General features: G+C 35.5%; 2 protein-coding genes across 3 annotated transcripts; both read right to left on the bottom strand.

Moving 5' to 3' along the window:
• Nucleotides 1-2,516: 2,516 nt before the first annotated feature.
• Nucleotides 2,517-3,137, bottom strand: LOC109215507. Its single transcript, XM_019379577.1, has one exon. It carries the CDS (start codon nucleotides 2,986-2,988, stop codon nucleotides 2,767-2,769), a length of 222 nt encoding a protein of 73 aa, XP_019235122.1. The 5' UTR covers nucleotides 2,989-3,137; the 3' UTR covers nucleotides 2,517-2,766.
• Nucleotides 3,138-4,731: 1,594 nt separating this feature from the next.
• On the bottom strand, nucleotides 4,732-8,772 carry LOC109215510 (delta(24)-sterol reductase-like). Of its 2 annotated transcripts, none has more exons than XM_019379582.1 (3): nucleotides 8,701-8,772; nucleotides 5,618-6,888; nucleotides 4,732-5,426 (listed from the first exon to the last, which is right to left on the bottom strand). In XM_019379582.1, exons 2-3 carry the CDS (start codon nucleotides 6,863-6,865, stop codon nucleotides 4,965-4,967), a joined length of 1,710 nt encoding a protein of 569 aa, XP_019235127.1. In that variant the 5' UTR covers nucleotides 6,866-6,888; nucleotides 8,701-8,772; the 3' UTR covers nucleotides 4,732-4,964. The 2 variants fall into 2 exon arrangements, with proteins under 2 accessions (XP_019235127.1, XP_019235128.1); XM_019379583.1 differs by lacking the exon at nucleotides 8,701-8,772 and adding an exon at nucleotides 8,651-8,686.
• Between the last annotated feature and the right edge of the window lie 5,962 nt (nucleotides 8,773-14,734).

Genomic DNA, 14,734 nt, shown 5'->3' on the forward strand with positions numbered 1-14,734 from the left:
AGGAGAAGTGTATCCATTTTCGAGAACTAGTTTGATTTTATGCCGGGACGGTCAACTACGGAAGCCATTCACCTTGTAAGGAGATTGGTGGAGAAGTATCGAGCGATAAAGAAGGACCTGCATATGGTGTTCATTGACCTAGAGAAAGCTTATGACAGTCCGAAAGAGGATTTATAGAGATTTTTGGAGGCTACGAGAGTATCAGTAGCGTATATTCGCATGGTCCAGGACACGTATGATAGATCTAAGACGGGTAACGACCACAGGAGGAGACTCTGATTACTTTTTGATTGATATGGGGGTTATATAAGGGATCAACACTTAGCCCGTTTTTATTTTCCTTGGCAATGGACGCATTGACGCGACACATTCAAGGGGAGGTGCCTTGGTGCATGTTATTTGCGTATGACATAGTTCTAATTGATGAGACGCGAGGTGGTGTTAACGAAAGGCTGGAAGTCTGGAGACATACCCTTGAGTCTAAAGGTTTCAAGTTGAGCAAGACCACGATAGAATACTTGGAGTGCAAGTTCAGCGGTGTTACCTAGGAAGCGGACGAGGATGCGAGGCTTGATACGCAAGTCATTCCCATGGGGGAGAGCTTTAAGTACCTTGGGCCTATGATTCAGAGTGATGGGGAGATTGACGAGGATGTCACATATCGTATCGGAGCAGGGTGGATGAAGTGGAGGCTCACTTCCGGTGTCTTGTGCGATAAGAATGTGCCGTTGAAACTTTAAGATAAATTCTACAAGATAGTGGTTAGACCGACTATGTTGCATGAGGCAGAGTGTTGGCCAGTCAAGAAATCCCATGTCCAACAAATGAATGTAGCTGAAATGAGGATGTTGAGATGGATGTGTGGGCATACTAGGTTAGATATAATTAAGAATGGAGTTATTCGGGAAAAGGTGAGAGTGACCCTGTGGAGGAAAAGATGCGAGAGGCGAGGCTGAGATGGTTCGGGCATGTTAAAAGGAGAAGCACAGATGCCCCAGGCAGGAGGTGTGAGAGGTTGGACTTGGGGGTAAGAGGAAGGGTATAGGTAGGCCAAAGAAGTCTTGGGGAGGGTTATCAGGCGGGACATAGCGCAACTTGAGCTAACCGGGGACATGACCTTTGATAGGAGGGTGTGGAGGTTGAGAATTAGTGCAGAATGTTATTAGATAGTCGAGCGTTTCTCGTTGTCTTCCTTAGTGCAATAGTATTAGTGTTAGTATGGTATCACTTTTATCCTTAGTTTACTAGTACCACATATTTTGTACGTTTATTACTTGCCATCAGTAATCTCTTAATTTGCTATCACTATATATCTTGCACTATTATTACTTGCTGTCGGTACTTCTTTCATCTTCTCTTTTGCTATCATATATGGATTTAGTTTTCCAATTATCCTGTATTGTTATTACTTGCTATCAGTGCTTTTTTCATTTTTTCTCTAGCCGAGGGTCTACCGGAAACAGTCTCTCTGCCCTTCCGGGTAGGGGTAAGGTTGTGTACATCCTATCCTCCCCCAGACTCCACTTGTAAGAATACACTGAGTTGTTGTTGTTGTTGTTGTTGTAGTTATTTGTAAATTCTAACCTCAGTAATGTGGATGTTCAAGTAAGATAAAACTTACAATTAGTGAGTTGTGTTTATTTAGTCCTCCTACTTGACAAACTTAATAGATTTTAAGTTTAAATAAGTAATTAAAGTACTAATAAAACCTTATCATAGCATAAAACATGAGTATTCGCATAGTTTAACAATTTTGAAAATTAACAAGTGCAAATTAACAGTACTTTGAACCTCTTGATGGAACACAAGTTTAACAGTATGGCGCAAAAAATGCCAATACATTTGCAATCCCTAACACACTGTTGATATTAATATTTGGATGCATAATGACTGTTAATTAATAATAACTCACTTTTCAAATCTTACCTTAACTTGGGATGTTCCTATTCCTTTAATTCTTTTTTTTTCCCTCCCAAATTAGGAGGATCTATGGTGTTTCACACACTTCCCCTCCAGCTTCACTCGAACCCAAGACCAAACGGTAGTTGGCGGAGGTGCTTTACCCCTTTTATTCTATAGCATAATTAGTTAATTACCGGAATTATTTACAATTTATGAAAGTAATAAGGGGCTCTCAAATGCCTTGTTAGCTATTGTAGTAGTTTTTTTCACAACATCCTTCTCTGTCCCTCCCCCCAACTCAACTGCAGATCCTAACTTTTGAGGAGGAAGGAGACCTAAATCAAGGCAAAACCAATTTTAACAAAAGTTTAGGGGGCGAAAGCATATTTCGCATCTTGTCGATTTTTCTGGTGACATTTTGAAGGGATTAAAACAAAAACATCATGCTCCACTCCTAACTAGATGCGGTAAGGTTTACTAACTACAAAATACTCATTTAATTCGAATTTACTACATAAGTCGGATATTTGGAGCTCACCTAATCAGATGTGCTCCAAAAGTGTTGAAATGATAGGTGAGGAAATCATAATAGAATTTAAATTATAATGTAGATATGAAGGCAAACTTCACATTCACTTGTTACAATTTCTTTACTAATATATGATAAAACATAATCCATCAGTCATTCGCAGTACAACTTCATATAGTAGTATTAACTGAGCAAATATATAAAAAGAAAAACAAAAGGTGCGTAGTAGTATCATTTAAATCTCTGCACAAGTAAAATCAACCCCACAAAACAAAATTAAAGCGAGTATGTTGAAGTCCTTCCAGCTAAATCAAGAGAAGCCATGTCTCAAACTTTTACACATTGGAAGCGTTGTCTTGCTTGAAATGAGTTGAAGGCAAAGGAGCAGCAACAGTAGCAGTAGGACAAGTACCAGGGGGTGGAGTGGGTACACCAAAAACTTGGGGATTGGTTCTGAGATCTTGTCTACCTTTAGCTCTCCCAAGAAAATAACACCCAAATCCAATAAATATTGTGAATATTATAAATGGAAGTGATATAACCACTACCATACCCATCTCTTGCTTTTTTGTTGTTCTTTGCTTCTATGGAGTTTGTGGTGGGTGACGGAATGCAGAGAATATGGAGGAAGGAAGGTCTAGATTTTGTCTATGGAAGATTCTATGTGTAGAATTGATGTTTTAAAGAGTTGGGTGAGCTGGATTCTAACGGTAGGCTTAACGTTCAAGCTTCTAACGGATACTTCTTGTTTATTGGCCACTTCATTTTTCCATAGAGAGAGAGAGAGAGAGATGGAATATACTGACAGCTTAGAGGAATTTTGTTTACTTTCTTTGGACAAAAAGATTTATCTTAGCTCCACTAGTTTTTTTTTTTTAAATAATATTTTACACCTTTAGGTGGCGCATTCCTTTTATATTAATCCCAGCAAAAAAAGCACATAACACAGGGCGACTTCACCTGACCTCTGTTCATTACATCCAAAAGACCATACTTATAACTGCTAATAGAACAAATACAAGGATATGTATATTACATAAGGAAGTCTACCTATGTATGTATGGAGTTCTCAAAAAGTGCTTATGCAGAAAATTACATACATTCAGTAACAAATTTACTTCTTCCCTTGTGTCTAAATGTAGCCATTTGTATCTTGTCCATTATATATGGGCTTGTAGCTTGATTCGGAAGATTCTTGCAATTATAAAAGATAGAATTCCCATGAACGATGCTCCATTTAGCCGATGCATCTGCTACTTGATTAGCTTCACGATAGCAATGCTGGATTGAATACTCGCAAGATTGCAAGAGTTGTATAATATCCTTAATTGTTGTCCTGCATTTGCCAAGAATGATTGTACAAGCCTTTCAACATGTTAACCAAGATCAAAGAGTCACATTCTAAGATCAAATTGCGATATCCCTGGTCGATGCACCATTTAACTCCAATCAATGCCGCTTTAGTCTCAGCTAAGTTACTACTACCCCTTCCCAGTTGTTGTGCAAATGTCATAATCAAAACACCATTAGAATTTCTAATGATTCCCCCTGATCCCATATTTCCTTCTCCATCCGTACTACCATCTGTGTTAAGTTTAACCCAATTTACAACTGGTTTAATCCATCTAACAATAGTAGTTTCAACAGTAAGAACAAGTGCATAAATTTGTTGGCAGATAACATCCCATTGGTTGCCCCAACTTGTCTAGCTATCCTCCAACCCGATGTTGTAGTGAATTTGCCATTATAAGTTGGCATCCAAATAGGAGCATCATGCTTCCTGTGATCTTCAATGGTAGTAGATAAAATCTGTTCAGTCATGTATTCAGATAGTTGTCAAATGTTTTCCATAGTCTGATAGTTGTAGATAAAATCTTTGAATTTTTTTTTCCCCAAAACATAATCATATTTCATAAACAAATAATATTTTCATTTTTTTTTTTTTGAAAAAATGAAGCCAAAATCTATGGTCGTGTGGAGGGTAAAATTTATTCTAAGAAATAATGTCTATTCTAAATTTTTGGTTTTGATTGTAAAGGTTATGCTATGGAGTATTTTATGTTCTGCTCGTACAATCCCTTTTGGTGCGCCTTACATTTGAGTTTTTGTTTTACCTATACTGAATAAATTGGGAAATGTTGTGATAGATAGGCTAGCTGAAAGTTGTTGCAATTATTTGCAGTAAATAGACAAACCATTTCATGGTTTTGTTAAAGTGAATCTTCAGTACTGGATGTGTATTATCTGCTGGAACTTTTTCAATAAAGTAAAAGCATCTGTTGAACTGGACACTAGAAACATCTAACGAAAACAATTGATTCCTTCTTGAAAGATACCACAAAATTTTAAATAACACGAAACGGAAACGGATCCATGTGAACCATTATTTGGACCATCATCTGAATTTCGAACTGCGCTTACCATTATTTGGAACATTATCTGAATTTAGCTGATTATTTAAACTGAAAGTTCAGACTAGCACAACTAAATGGATGATAAAAGGCAGAGAAAATCTAATGAAACTGATTTAAGATCAATCTGCTTTCTCTTGCTCATCGACTTCGGGAGTCTCTTGTTCAGCTTTCTCTTGCTCGGCTTCCTGCACCTCCTTCTCCGTCTTCCTTCCTTTCTTGGATTTATAGTACGCGCTCATGAAGGTTCCGATGGCTTTATATTTTTTTCTGCACTGCTCGTAGAGGCTATTATCAAACATCCTCCAGAAGTTCTTCTCGGTCAGCTCAGTGACCGCGTATTGAGCCTGGAACCCATGGTTTTCGATCAACCAAAGCTCCAGTTGGCGGCATTTCTCTGCACCATCAAAGGGCTCACCCCTCAGGACAGCTCCAGGAACATAGTAGACGCCGATATCAGTATACATTTGAGCATATTCAGTGTCACCCTGCCTGCGGTGTGCCTCAAATCCTGGTTCAGGATAGATCATAGGTTTCACAGGCAGCTTGTAAATTCTGTGTGGGCAGAGCCAGATGGGATATACCTAAACAAATTTAATTCAAATACAATCAGAACTTGATGCAGAAATACCCTGAAAACAACTAAAGCAAATACTAAGGCCCATAGAAAAGTATTTCTTCTATTCGTTGCACTCTTGGAACAAACATGAAAACCATCGAGATCACAGTCAATCTTATCGTGCATGAACAGAAAACAAAGAGTATAGAGTATTACCTCCATTTCGCGGTGGACCCACTCAAGACAATCTCCAACCTTGTAAAGAGGAACAAGCAGATCCTGAATGACATGATGATCATGGTAATAGTTCCTGATAGCCTCACTTTGAGTGGCCTTGAGCAGAGCAATCTTGGGTGGCATGAGCCATCCTAGGAGAAACCTAAACCAGAACTGATCACCAAATGGAAGAATTAGTTTCCCTTCCCAATATAAGGATCTTGTGTGCCTGTGGTAGTAGTCCCTAGTTGGAATGTACTCCACAAATTCCCCTCTTTTTAGTGCAGTTTGAGCATGCTGGTAAAACCATGGTTTGAACCACCAACCATAATTGTTGATTACATTACCCCTCTGCTTGGCTTCCTGTTTCGAAGCATATCTACCGGTCATCATAACACCTTCTGTGGGACTATAAATCATGCCTTCTACCATCTCTGGAACTTTAGAAGGATTGTCCTGGTCCCCATCTCTAGGTGCAAAAGAATCCGCATAAGCCTGCGCAAGCTCTTTAAGATTACCAGTTACAGGTTTGTAGGTAAGCCTCACGTACTCCTTAACTGGTATAAGCTTGATCTCAGCTGAAACAAGAAGACCCAATGTCCCCTGAGACCATGGGATAGCATAAAAAAGATCAGAATACTCATTGTCCTTTGTAGCTCTAACCACCCGTCCGTCTGCTAGAACTACCTCAAGTGATACAACAGTGTCAGAGAACAATCCAAAGATGTGAGAGCTTCCTTCAATCCCGAAGCCATTGATCAGACCACCAACCGTCAGATCATCAAGCTCAGCAAGAACTGCAAGGGAAAGATTCATTGGGACAGTAACTCTTGATATTTGGCCCATATTCACCAGAGGCTCAACTCTGGCAATCATTCTTTCCTTGTCAATTTCAAGTACATTTCTGAACTTAGAAAGATCAACTTCAAAATGACGAGCACGCTTATAGTCAACATTTCTCATTCCAACAACCACCCATGGAGGCCTTCCTGTGCAGACAAGACCATCCTTTGATGCATCCCTCTCCCCAAGGCGCTTCACGACCTCTTTAACATTTTCATCGTGTTCCTTCTGACGCTGCTCGTATGATTTCCTCTCAGATTTAACATCCCCTAGATATATGGAGAAGTAATACAGGAACGAGAAAGGAAGGACAAAGAAGATAACAATGATCCATCTGAATTGGAGAAGAAAGTCCACCACCTGCTTCTTCCTCTTGGGACGAAGGGGGGTCTTAGCATCCGACATCTTGGAAAAAGAGGCCAGTACAGCTGTAACAATGATGAAACCAAGTTATGAACCACAAACAAGAACTGTGCTTCTCGCATATCCAGTTTACAACTTTAAATTCCAGATCTAATGAAATTTAGGTCATGGACAAATAAACAAGGAACGAAATGAAGAACAATACTGTTTTCAATCACATATAGGAAATATTCTGTATTCAGAAGCGTTGAAGCAGATCGGCCGAGCACCACTTTGTAATGAAATTTGCAATAATAGATTTGGAGTAAATGTGAGTGTCATTACTGTCAAGTCCCATTTGCCATTTAAGTTTAAGGGGAAAAAAAAGCACTTCACTGCACAGACACGGACTGTGTATATGTATAAGGATTGAGAAATAGAATGACCTCCCTTCTTTATTCCAAGAGCAAAAGAACATAGGATAAATTTTTTTAAGAAACTCAATGCACCTCACTCTTAGGCAAACAGCACATATATGATAAAAACAGCACAGGTATAATGTTATTGCAAGTCAGACTAGCATCTTGAGTAACAGCCTTCGGTGAAAAGTGCCAAGAGGGAAGTTCAGTTTTATTTCAAAACCAAGTGGAAAGTGATGCATAACAGCATTGAGCGTCCTCACTCTTGCTACTAATAATCATTGTAAAATCAACCGATGTCAAGGTAAAAACTGACTAAAGAACCCAATGAAGATTAGTGCTGAAGGAAAACGATAATAAAAGCTCCCAATTTCAATTATTGACATCCTGAAGCTAGTTCTATCCAGCTATTCAGTGGCGGATCTACATGCTGATTTTGGGTGCTCAAGCACCCATTATCTTTGACAAGATTTAGTAAATTTTTATAGCTAATTATAAAAATATTTAGATAAATATTGAGTGAGCACCCATAACTAAACTCTATTTTTTCTTTCAGAATTTTTATCAGTGAGCACCCACACGACTTTAAAATCCTGGATCCGCCACTGCAGCTATTTCTTTCAAAAGGATCAGATAACACAATCTCAAGACCAGGGGAAAACAGAAACCACACATGGTCATGGCAAATTCTATGAACTACTAAGTAGTTAGAATTAGAAATCTAGAGTTTCGTAATTAGATTTTTCTCCATAGTAGGATTAGGGAGTAACTGCTGTCAACGAAAACAGAGTAACTCGATCAGACCCGCAAAATTACATCTCGTGGAATTTTGACAATTGAGTAAATTTAACATGCAAAACAAACAAATTATGTTCTTACCATGTAACTTTTGCAACAACAATAACAAACCCAGTGTAATCACACAAACTGGGATCTGGGAGGGTTAGAGTATAGGCAGACTGTTTTTCATTACCTTATGTAGCAAAACAGTCCCAATAATATCATGCAAAAAGAGCATGTTTACTAATTCCCAGTTTTTACTCTTTAAAACAAAAACCAAAAAAGACAAAAAAAAAAAAGAAAAAAAGAAGAAGAAGAAATACATGAGTTAAATACCAGTCTGTCATGCATGGGTATAATTCAGTCATTTTTTTCGGTTACAAAACTAGTTTTATGACTTTGGTGCGAATAAATTGAAATTTGGATAGATATCCGCAAAATTAACCCCACAACTACGGCAAGCATTGAACATAGCAACACATTCAGCAAAATTTATTTGCTCCATGTCTGCACAATGTACTCTAAACCATGCGATGGATGGTACAAAAGGTAAGGCCTTCTTATTCAACACATAATTGACCCAAAATTCTGCAAAATCTCAACATTTCATATGATTTTCAAGAATAAATAGCTTCAAAATTCTGCTTACATTCGAAAAAGTAACGATCCCACCGAGAAATAATGAGAGAGAAGAAATACCTGTAAATGGAGTGCACAGTGTAGTGAGAGAGATGATTGTAAAAAGGCTGACAATGCGCTTTATAGAGTGAGTTTACAAAAGTAGGGGCATTTAGGGGAAAAAAGGGTACCTACCTGACGGAATTCCTTAAACACGTTTTGGCTTTATTTTTCAATGAAAAAATAAATTGATCTATTTAAAGGGAGGTACAATCGAGAAACTATGCCTAGAAAAGTAAAGGTGCTCAACAAAACCCTACAATTTAAAAAACAAAATAATACAAGTAATACTTGTTAATATTACATCACCTCTCGTCACTCCTATAAAAGGTTAGACATGACCCTTTTTTTTCTTGGTCCCTCTTCCCGTTTGATCCTCTTTTGTTTGAACTATTGCTTCTTTTAATGATTCGAACCCACGATCATGCGTTTGTAAGTGGGATACTGACCATCGAAGCTAACTCCTCTTGTTAGTTAGACATGACCTTAATTGTTAATTATGATACCATTTCTTCACTAAGAACATTGAAGGTCTCTCAAATATATTTATTTGAATTGAATTTGAATTTACGTATTTGGTTACAATGAAAAGCTACGTAGCGGTCAGAGGCTGAACTTTTTGTCTCTTTTCGTCTTTTTGAGCCGAGGGTCTTTCGGAAACAACCTTTCTACTCCATAGGGTAGGGGTAAGGTTTACGTATACACTATCCTCCCCAGACCCTACTAATGAAATTTTACTGGGTCGTTGTTGTTGTTATATTTGGTACACGGGCCATGGATATGTATAATAAGATCATGGGCAATTAAAGAGGGAAGGTAGAAATAACTATCTGTTTAAACCAGTGGCGAAGCCATAAATTTTCTCAAAGGTATTCAAACTTGAAAGAAGTGAATTTTTTTTTTGATAAAGGGTGTTCAGTATATGTTATATACCGCTAAAACCTAATACTTTACCTATACTAGTAGTCGTACCCGCGTGATACGCGGTCAATATTAAAAAATATTAATTAAATTAAATTGTGACTGGGCTTGTTTGAACGAATTAGATCATATTGCTTTAATAAATTTCAATTGTCATCTTATTTGTCAATGTGATATACTCAGTAATAAAATCGCTATTAAATTAAAGATACTTATATAGTCATTGAATAACTTTTTTATTCCATATTTTTCTTTAATCTATTATCCAATGTTTAGTAATTTTACATTGTTAATAGAAACTTTTATTAGCATATTACTTTATTTAAATTATTATTTTACATATATTTAAATTCAAAAAGAAATAACCAATAACTAATTATTAAATAAATAAATAATTATTAACTACTTATGCCATGTGCCTTTTTTCTAGGCTGCCACTTAGCAGGCTTTTTCTTCTCCTTATAATAATATATAGATATTTTATTATATTATTCTCAATAATATATTTTGAATTAATAAAAATTTTATTTTTAAAAAGAAAAAAAAATATTTAAAAAAACGAAACTTTTAAATTGGCATGTTTTCTAATTTTTGATTTTTTTTATTATTTTTAAAATAATTTAAAATCTCCAACTTGAAAGTGCTCTCCAGTTTGAATGGGCAGTTTTTTTTTTCAATTTTCGTTTTTAATAAAATATTTTAATTTATTAATTTATAGATATTTAAATTCAATACACAATAACCAATAACTAATTATTAACTAAATAAACCAGAGCCGGACCTACGTACTGAACCCGCTTCGTTGAAAATTATACGGTGCATGTAAATAAATTATAGTATTTAAAAAGAAATTCTTTATAGAAATTATAAGTTGAACCCGCTTGATGCAATTGTTTTCTCTGTCTTGTTGGTCCAGCAGGCTCAAAACTGTGTTCGAATCCATTCGTCGCTTTCGTCCAGTATATGTTTTAGCCTGTAACGTAAGTCGCGTAAAGCAAGGCAAAGACAATTTATCCTTCTGAATTTATACTCTCATGTCCTCTCCTATGTCAATTTAGTATTTTACTCTATTTTCTTTGCTTCAAATTAAACATAATTGTTCTAAAGTTTAATTTGCTTTAAAAAATTAAACCTGTCTACAAAGAGAGTTTTGATTCTTTATAGTTTAATTTGCTTTAAAAAATTAGACCTATCTGTATGGTGAATTTTGATTCTTTCTTAAAATTTGATTAAAATTTAAGTTGTTATGAAATACTTGATTATGGTGGATGTCTATTACTCCTAAGGGAGTAACATCCACTACTCTTCTCCATTAACCTCCCACTACTTCTTACCATTATGGATGTAACTCCCACACCTCCATGATCTTCCCCCATGTTCTCAATAGTTAATACCATGTTTATGGCATCCCTTTGTATTACCTATATCATCCTATAAATAGAGGGTTTGGGCATCACATTGTAGACACTTGAATACATGGAAGAAATAGATTCTCTTCTCTCTTTCTCTCTACATTGTTGTCTATCTTCTTGTTTTATATTATTACTTTGAGCTAAGTTTCGTAACACGTTATCAGCACGAAGCTTTAATCAACCTAGAAGATATGAATGGTCGACAACCTTAAACCAATGGAAATATGGGCGTTATTACGTATGCCATATTAATGTTTAGTTTGCCTCTATTGTCCAGGGAGTATTATTTTGTGTATTTAGCTTATGTTAAAATTTAAGATTTGTAGTTGCTTTGTTTAGAAAAAACTAAGCTTTGATTTTAAGTTTTCATGCTCGTATGGCTGTATCTGTCCACTACCTTTGTTCCTAGTTCTAAAATTGATCTTATACAATTATAACATCATGCTATCATTGATTTTCTATGATATTAAAAGATCTTTGTGAAACATTAAAAAGCATTCTGGTCATGTTATGTATTAACGAGAGCTTTTAAGATCGATGGCCTAATCTAATTAGATGCAACATTTTTATGCTGATAATTGACAAAGTGATATCATTATGTTTACTAGCCTATTTTGACATCATCTGTATTAAAACAGAATATGCTAGCAATAGTTATTACTTAAGATTATTTGTTTCTTTAAGTTAAGTATATTTAGTTATGTGTTTCAATTCTTGTGTGCATTTTATTTAATCGTCATGCATTAGTTTGCAGTAATACATCACATAGTAATAACGCTACATGGTGACTCTCTTATTGACATGTTTATACATAGGATACTAGTACACGAGTTTGTACTCTATCATATTTTTATTGATAGTAGTTCTTATCATTTCTATTTTGCTTATTTTTATGATAGATTTTACTATGTGGCTACATAAAATTATATTCCATTCCTGATGTGAATCATATCATTTGTGATAAACATTATATAAGGATAAGACGGTGGGTTCAAGTCCCAACGCACCATGAGGGTAAGACATCGGATTTTGAGTCCTGATGATCCATGATAGTAAAAGTTGGGTTCGAGTCGATCCCAACTCATTATGGCCTAACATGTCTTTATATGGGTCAAGCATTGGGTTTGAGGTCCAATGCACCACATGGATGACATAGTGATGACTAAAGAAAAATAATGTATTTTTCATGAAAAAGTATGAATCTTGTCCTACTTGATTCGCACCATTCTTGAAGTGAATGTGGTAGCAATGCATAATAAGTAAATGAAATCAAGTGGTTGACCAATGAACATGGCCGTGTCATTGATCAAATAATAATAGTCATCATTATGGTAATTGTAAAAAATGAGAACAATAAGGTTTCTCGAAGTAATCCTTCACTAGGTGAAGGAAATATTTACCATCAAATTGGTATGAAAAATTTATAAAGCACATCGTGATAATTATACTCCATTCTTTGAAGAGAATGTGACTTGTACATTGAGAATGCATATTCATTCCTGAAGGTGAAGGTAACAATATGTGATAAAAGTAATGAATAAAGACGTGTAATGCATGATTGGATACACACCACAACTCATCTCTAAGGGAGGCTTGAGAGAAAGAGAGATAATGAATATTACTATGTGATTACATGAATATATCATTGGTCTCAAAAATAATTTGACATACATTATAAAAAGTTATTAAAAGCAAAAGTAAAGCAAGAAATGATTTTGCTTATGATGATTTTGACCATGACAATTATTATAATATGATTTTCTCCGTGAAGGAGACATTCACCATATGGATGGTGTGACAAAAGATCTTGTAGTACAAAATCAATTACGAGCTCCGGAAGAGCTAATTTGTTACTACCCGGATGAATAAAATTGTTCATGACATTGATATTGTAGTAAGTCTCAAAAGAAACTTTTTGAGTTTCAAATGTATTAGCCAAAGTGGTTAGCATATTGAGACTATAAATGAAAGGAAGATTGATTATCTTGATATTACTATAACATACCGAGTAAATATGAAAGGTTACCCGATTTTTCTTCTATTTGTACTACAGATGTATAAGCATGATATGAAATCACATGCCATAGTAAATTAAATGTTTACTGAAATAAATATCAGTTGGCATGACCGGTTGGCCATCCCGGTTTATTGATGCGAAAATTAATTGAGAATTCACATTGGCATATATTGAAGAAATAGAAGATTCTTCAAGAATTCTCTTGTGCTGCTTATTCTCATGATATACCAGTTAAGGTTGGGACTGAATCCCTTGATTTCTGGAACGAATAGAAGGTGATATATATATGGGCCCAGTCACCTGCCATGTGGATCGTTTACTATTATATGATTTTAATAGATGCATCTATTGTATGGTCACATGTGCGTTTGTTATCAACTTGCACTTTGGTTTTTGCAAGGTTGTTTGCTCAAATTATTAGAGCACAGTTCCAGAATATATATTATGATAATTTATCTTGATAATGCTGGTTTAAATCCAAGTTGGTTTAGCAGAAATTGTATGCCTCCAATTATAGCTAAACCATTGGTTATGAGAACAAAACTCCAAATAGAAATTTTGTATTAAGTATATTATTTAATATACAACAGCACTTGTACGCATCTAGCCAACAAGTTATGATAAATTCTCCCCATCACAATTGGTTCAGGGTCAGGAACCAAATATTTTCATCTAGAAATATGGATGTACTATATGATTTAATTGTGCCACCACAATGCACAAAGATTGGTCTCAATGAAGGTTGGGGATATGTGTTGGTGATCCCAACATTAGGGGGAGAAAATGAGCAGCTGAAAAAAAAGTAATACATGGAATGAATTATTATGAGTACATTAGATCCTCGTACAAGAAAATATGAACTTGAAGTTCAAGTGATAATTCATTTGCAAAATATTTCCATGCGCATTTGCTGACCCAAACTAAATGTCATATTTCAGCTACTAATGCTCCAAATAGAATAAAGTCCATGATGGACATAGTCTATGGAACTCTTGAAGCGTAATAGACTAATCGGTTCCAAAGATAAAACTCCTTGAAGAAGGAGAGGAGCAAATGTTCAAGATGGTCATAATAAGGAGGCAAGTGCTTTATAAGAGCACCATGACATAACATTTTATAAGACCTCATGGGAGAGGCTCAGGTACCTGAAAATAATGAGATCTCGATAAGTTATGTCTTTATTGTGCGATGATGGAACCGATGTAAAATGATCATCGAGGATGTTGTTAATATAATGTAGCGCTCAATATTATTAATATTGACAAGGATCTTGAGCTCAAATCTGTCATGGAATTTGGATAGATAAATGATTGGCCAAATGAAAAATATGCAATGAAAATTGACTTCATCTGAAAAATATGAAGTTTGGACGAATAGTCCCAACAGCTGAGAGTATAAAGGCTATATGGAGATATTGAAATATGATTAGTATTATATTGCAAAAAGAATCCTTGATATAGATTTGTTTATTCTAACAAATATTGTCAAGGTTTTGTTGTTTATGCAAATGCAGGCATTTATTGAAGTCCGTTCTTCAAACAATCTATTTGTATGTGAGGAATTGTCATATTATCATTTCACAAGATGTGTGACTTTTCTTTGAAGAGAAGATTCCAATAATAATGAAGAAGCTGATGTTTTGCTTATCTCAATTGAAAGAAGAATATTGAAGGAGACTGAATAAATCATATATTTCATCAAAGTT

This window comes from Nicotiana attenuata, unplaced genomic scaffold, assembly GCF_001879085.1.
Source record: "Nicotiana attenuata strain UT unplaced genomic scaffold, NIATTr2, whole genome shotgun sequence".
Taxonomy (NCBI): Eukaryota; Viridiplantae; Streptophyta; class Magnoliopsida; order Solanales; family Solanaceae; genus Nicotiana; species Nicotiana attenuata.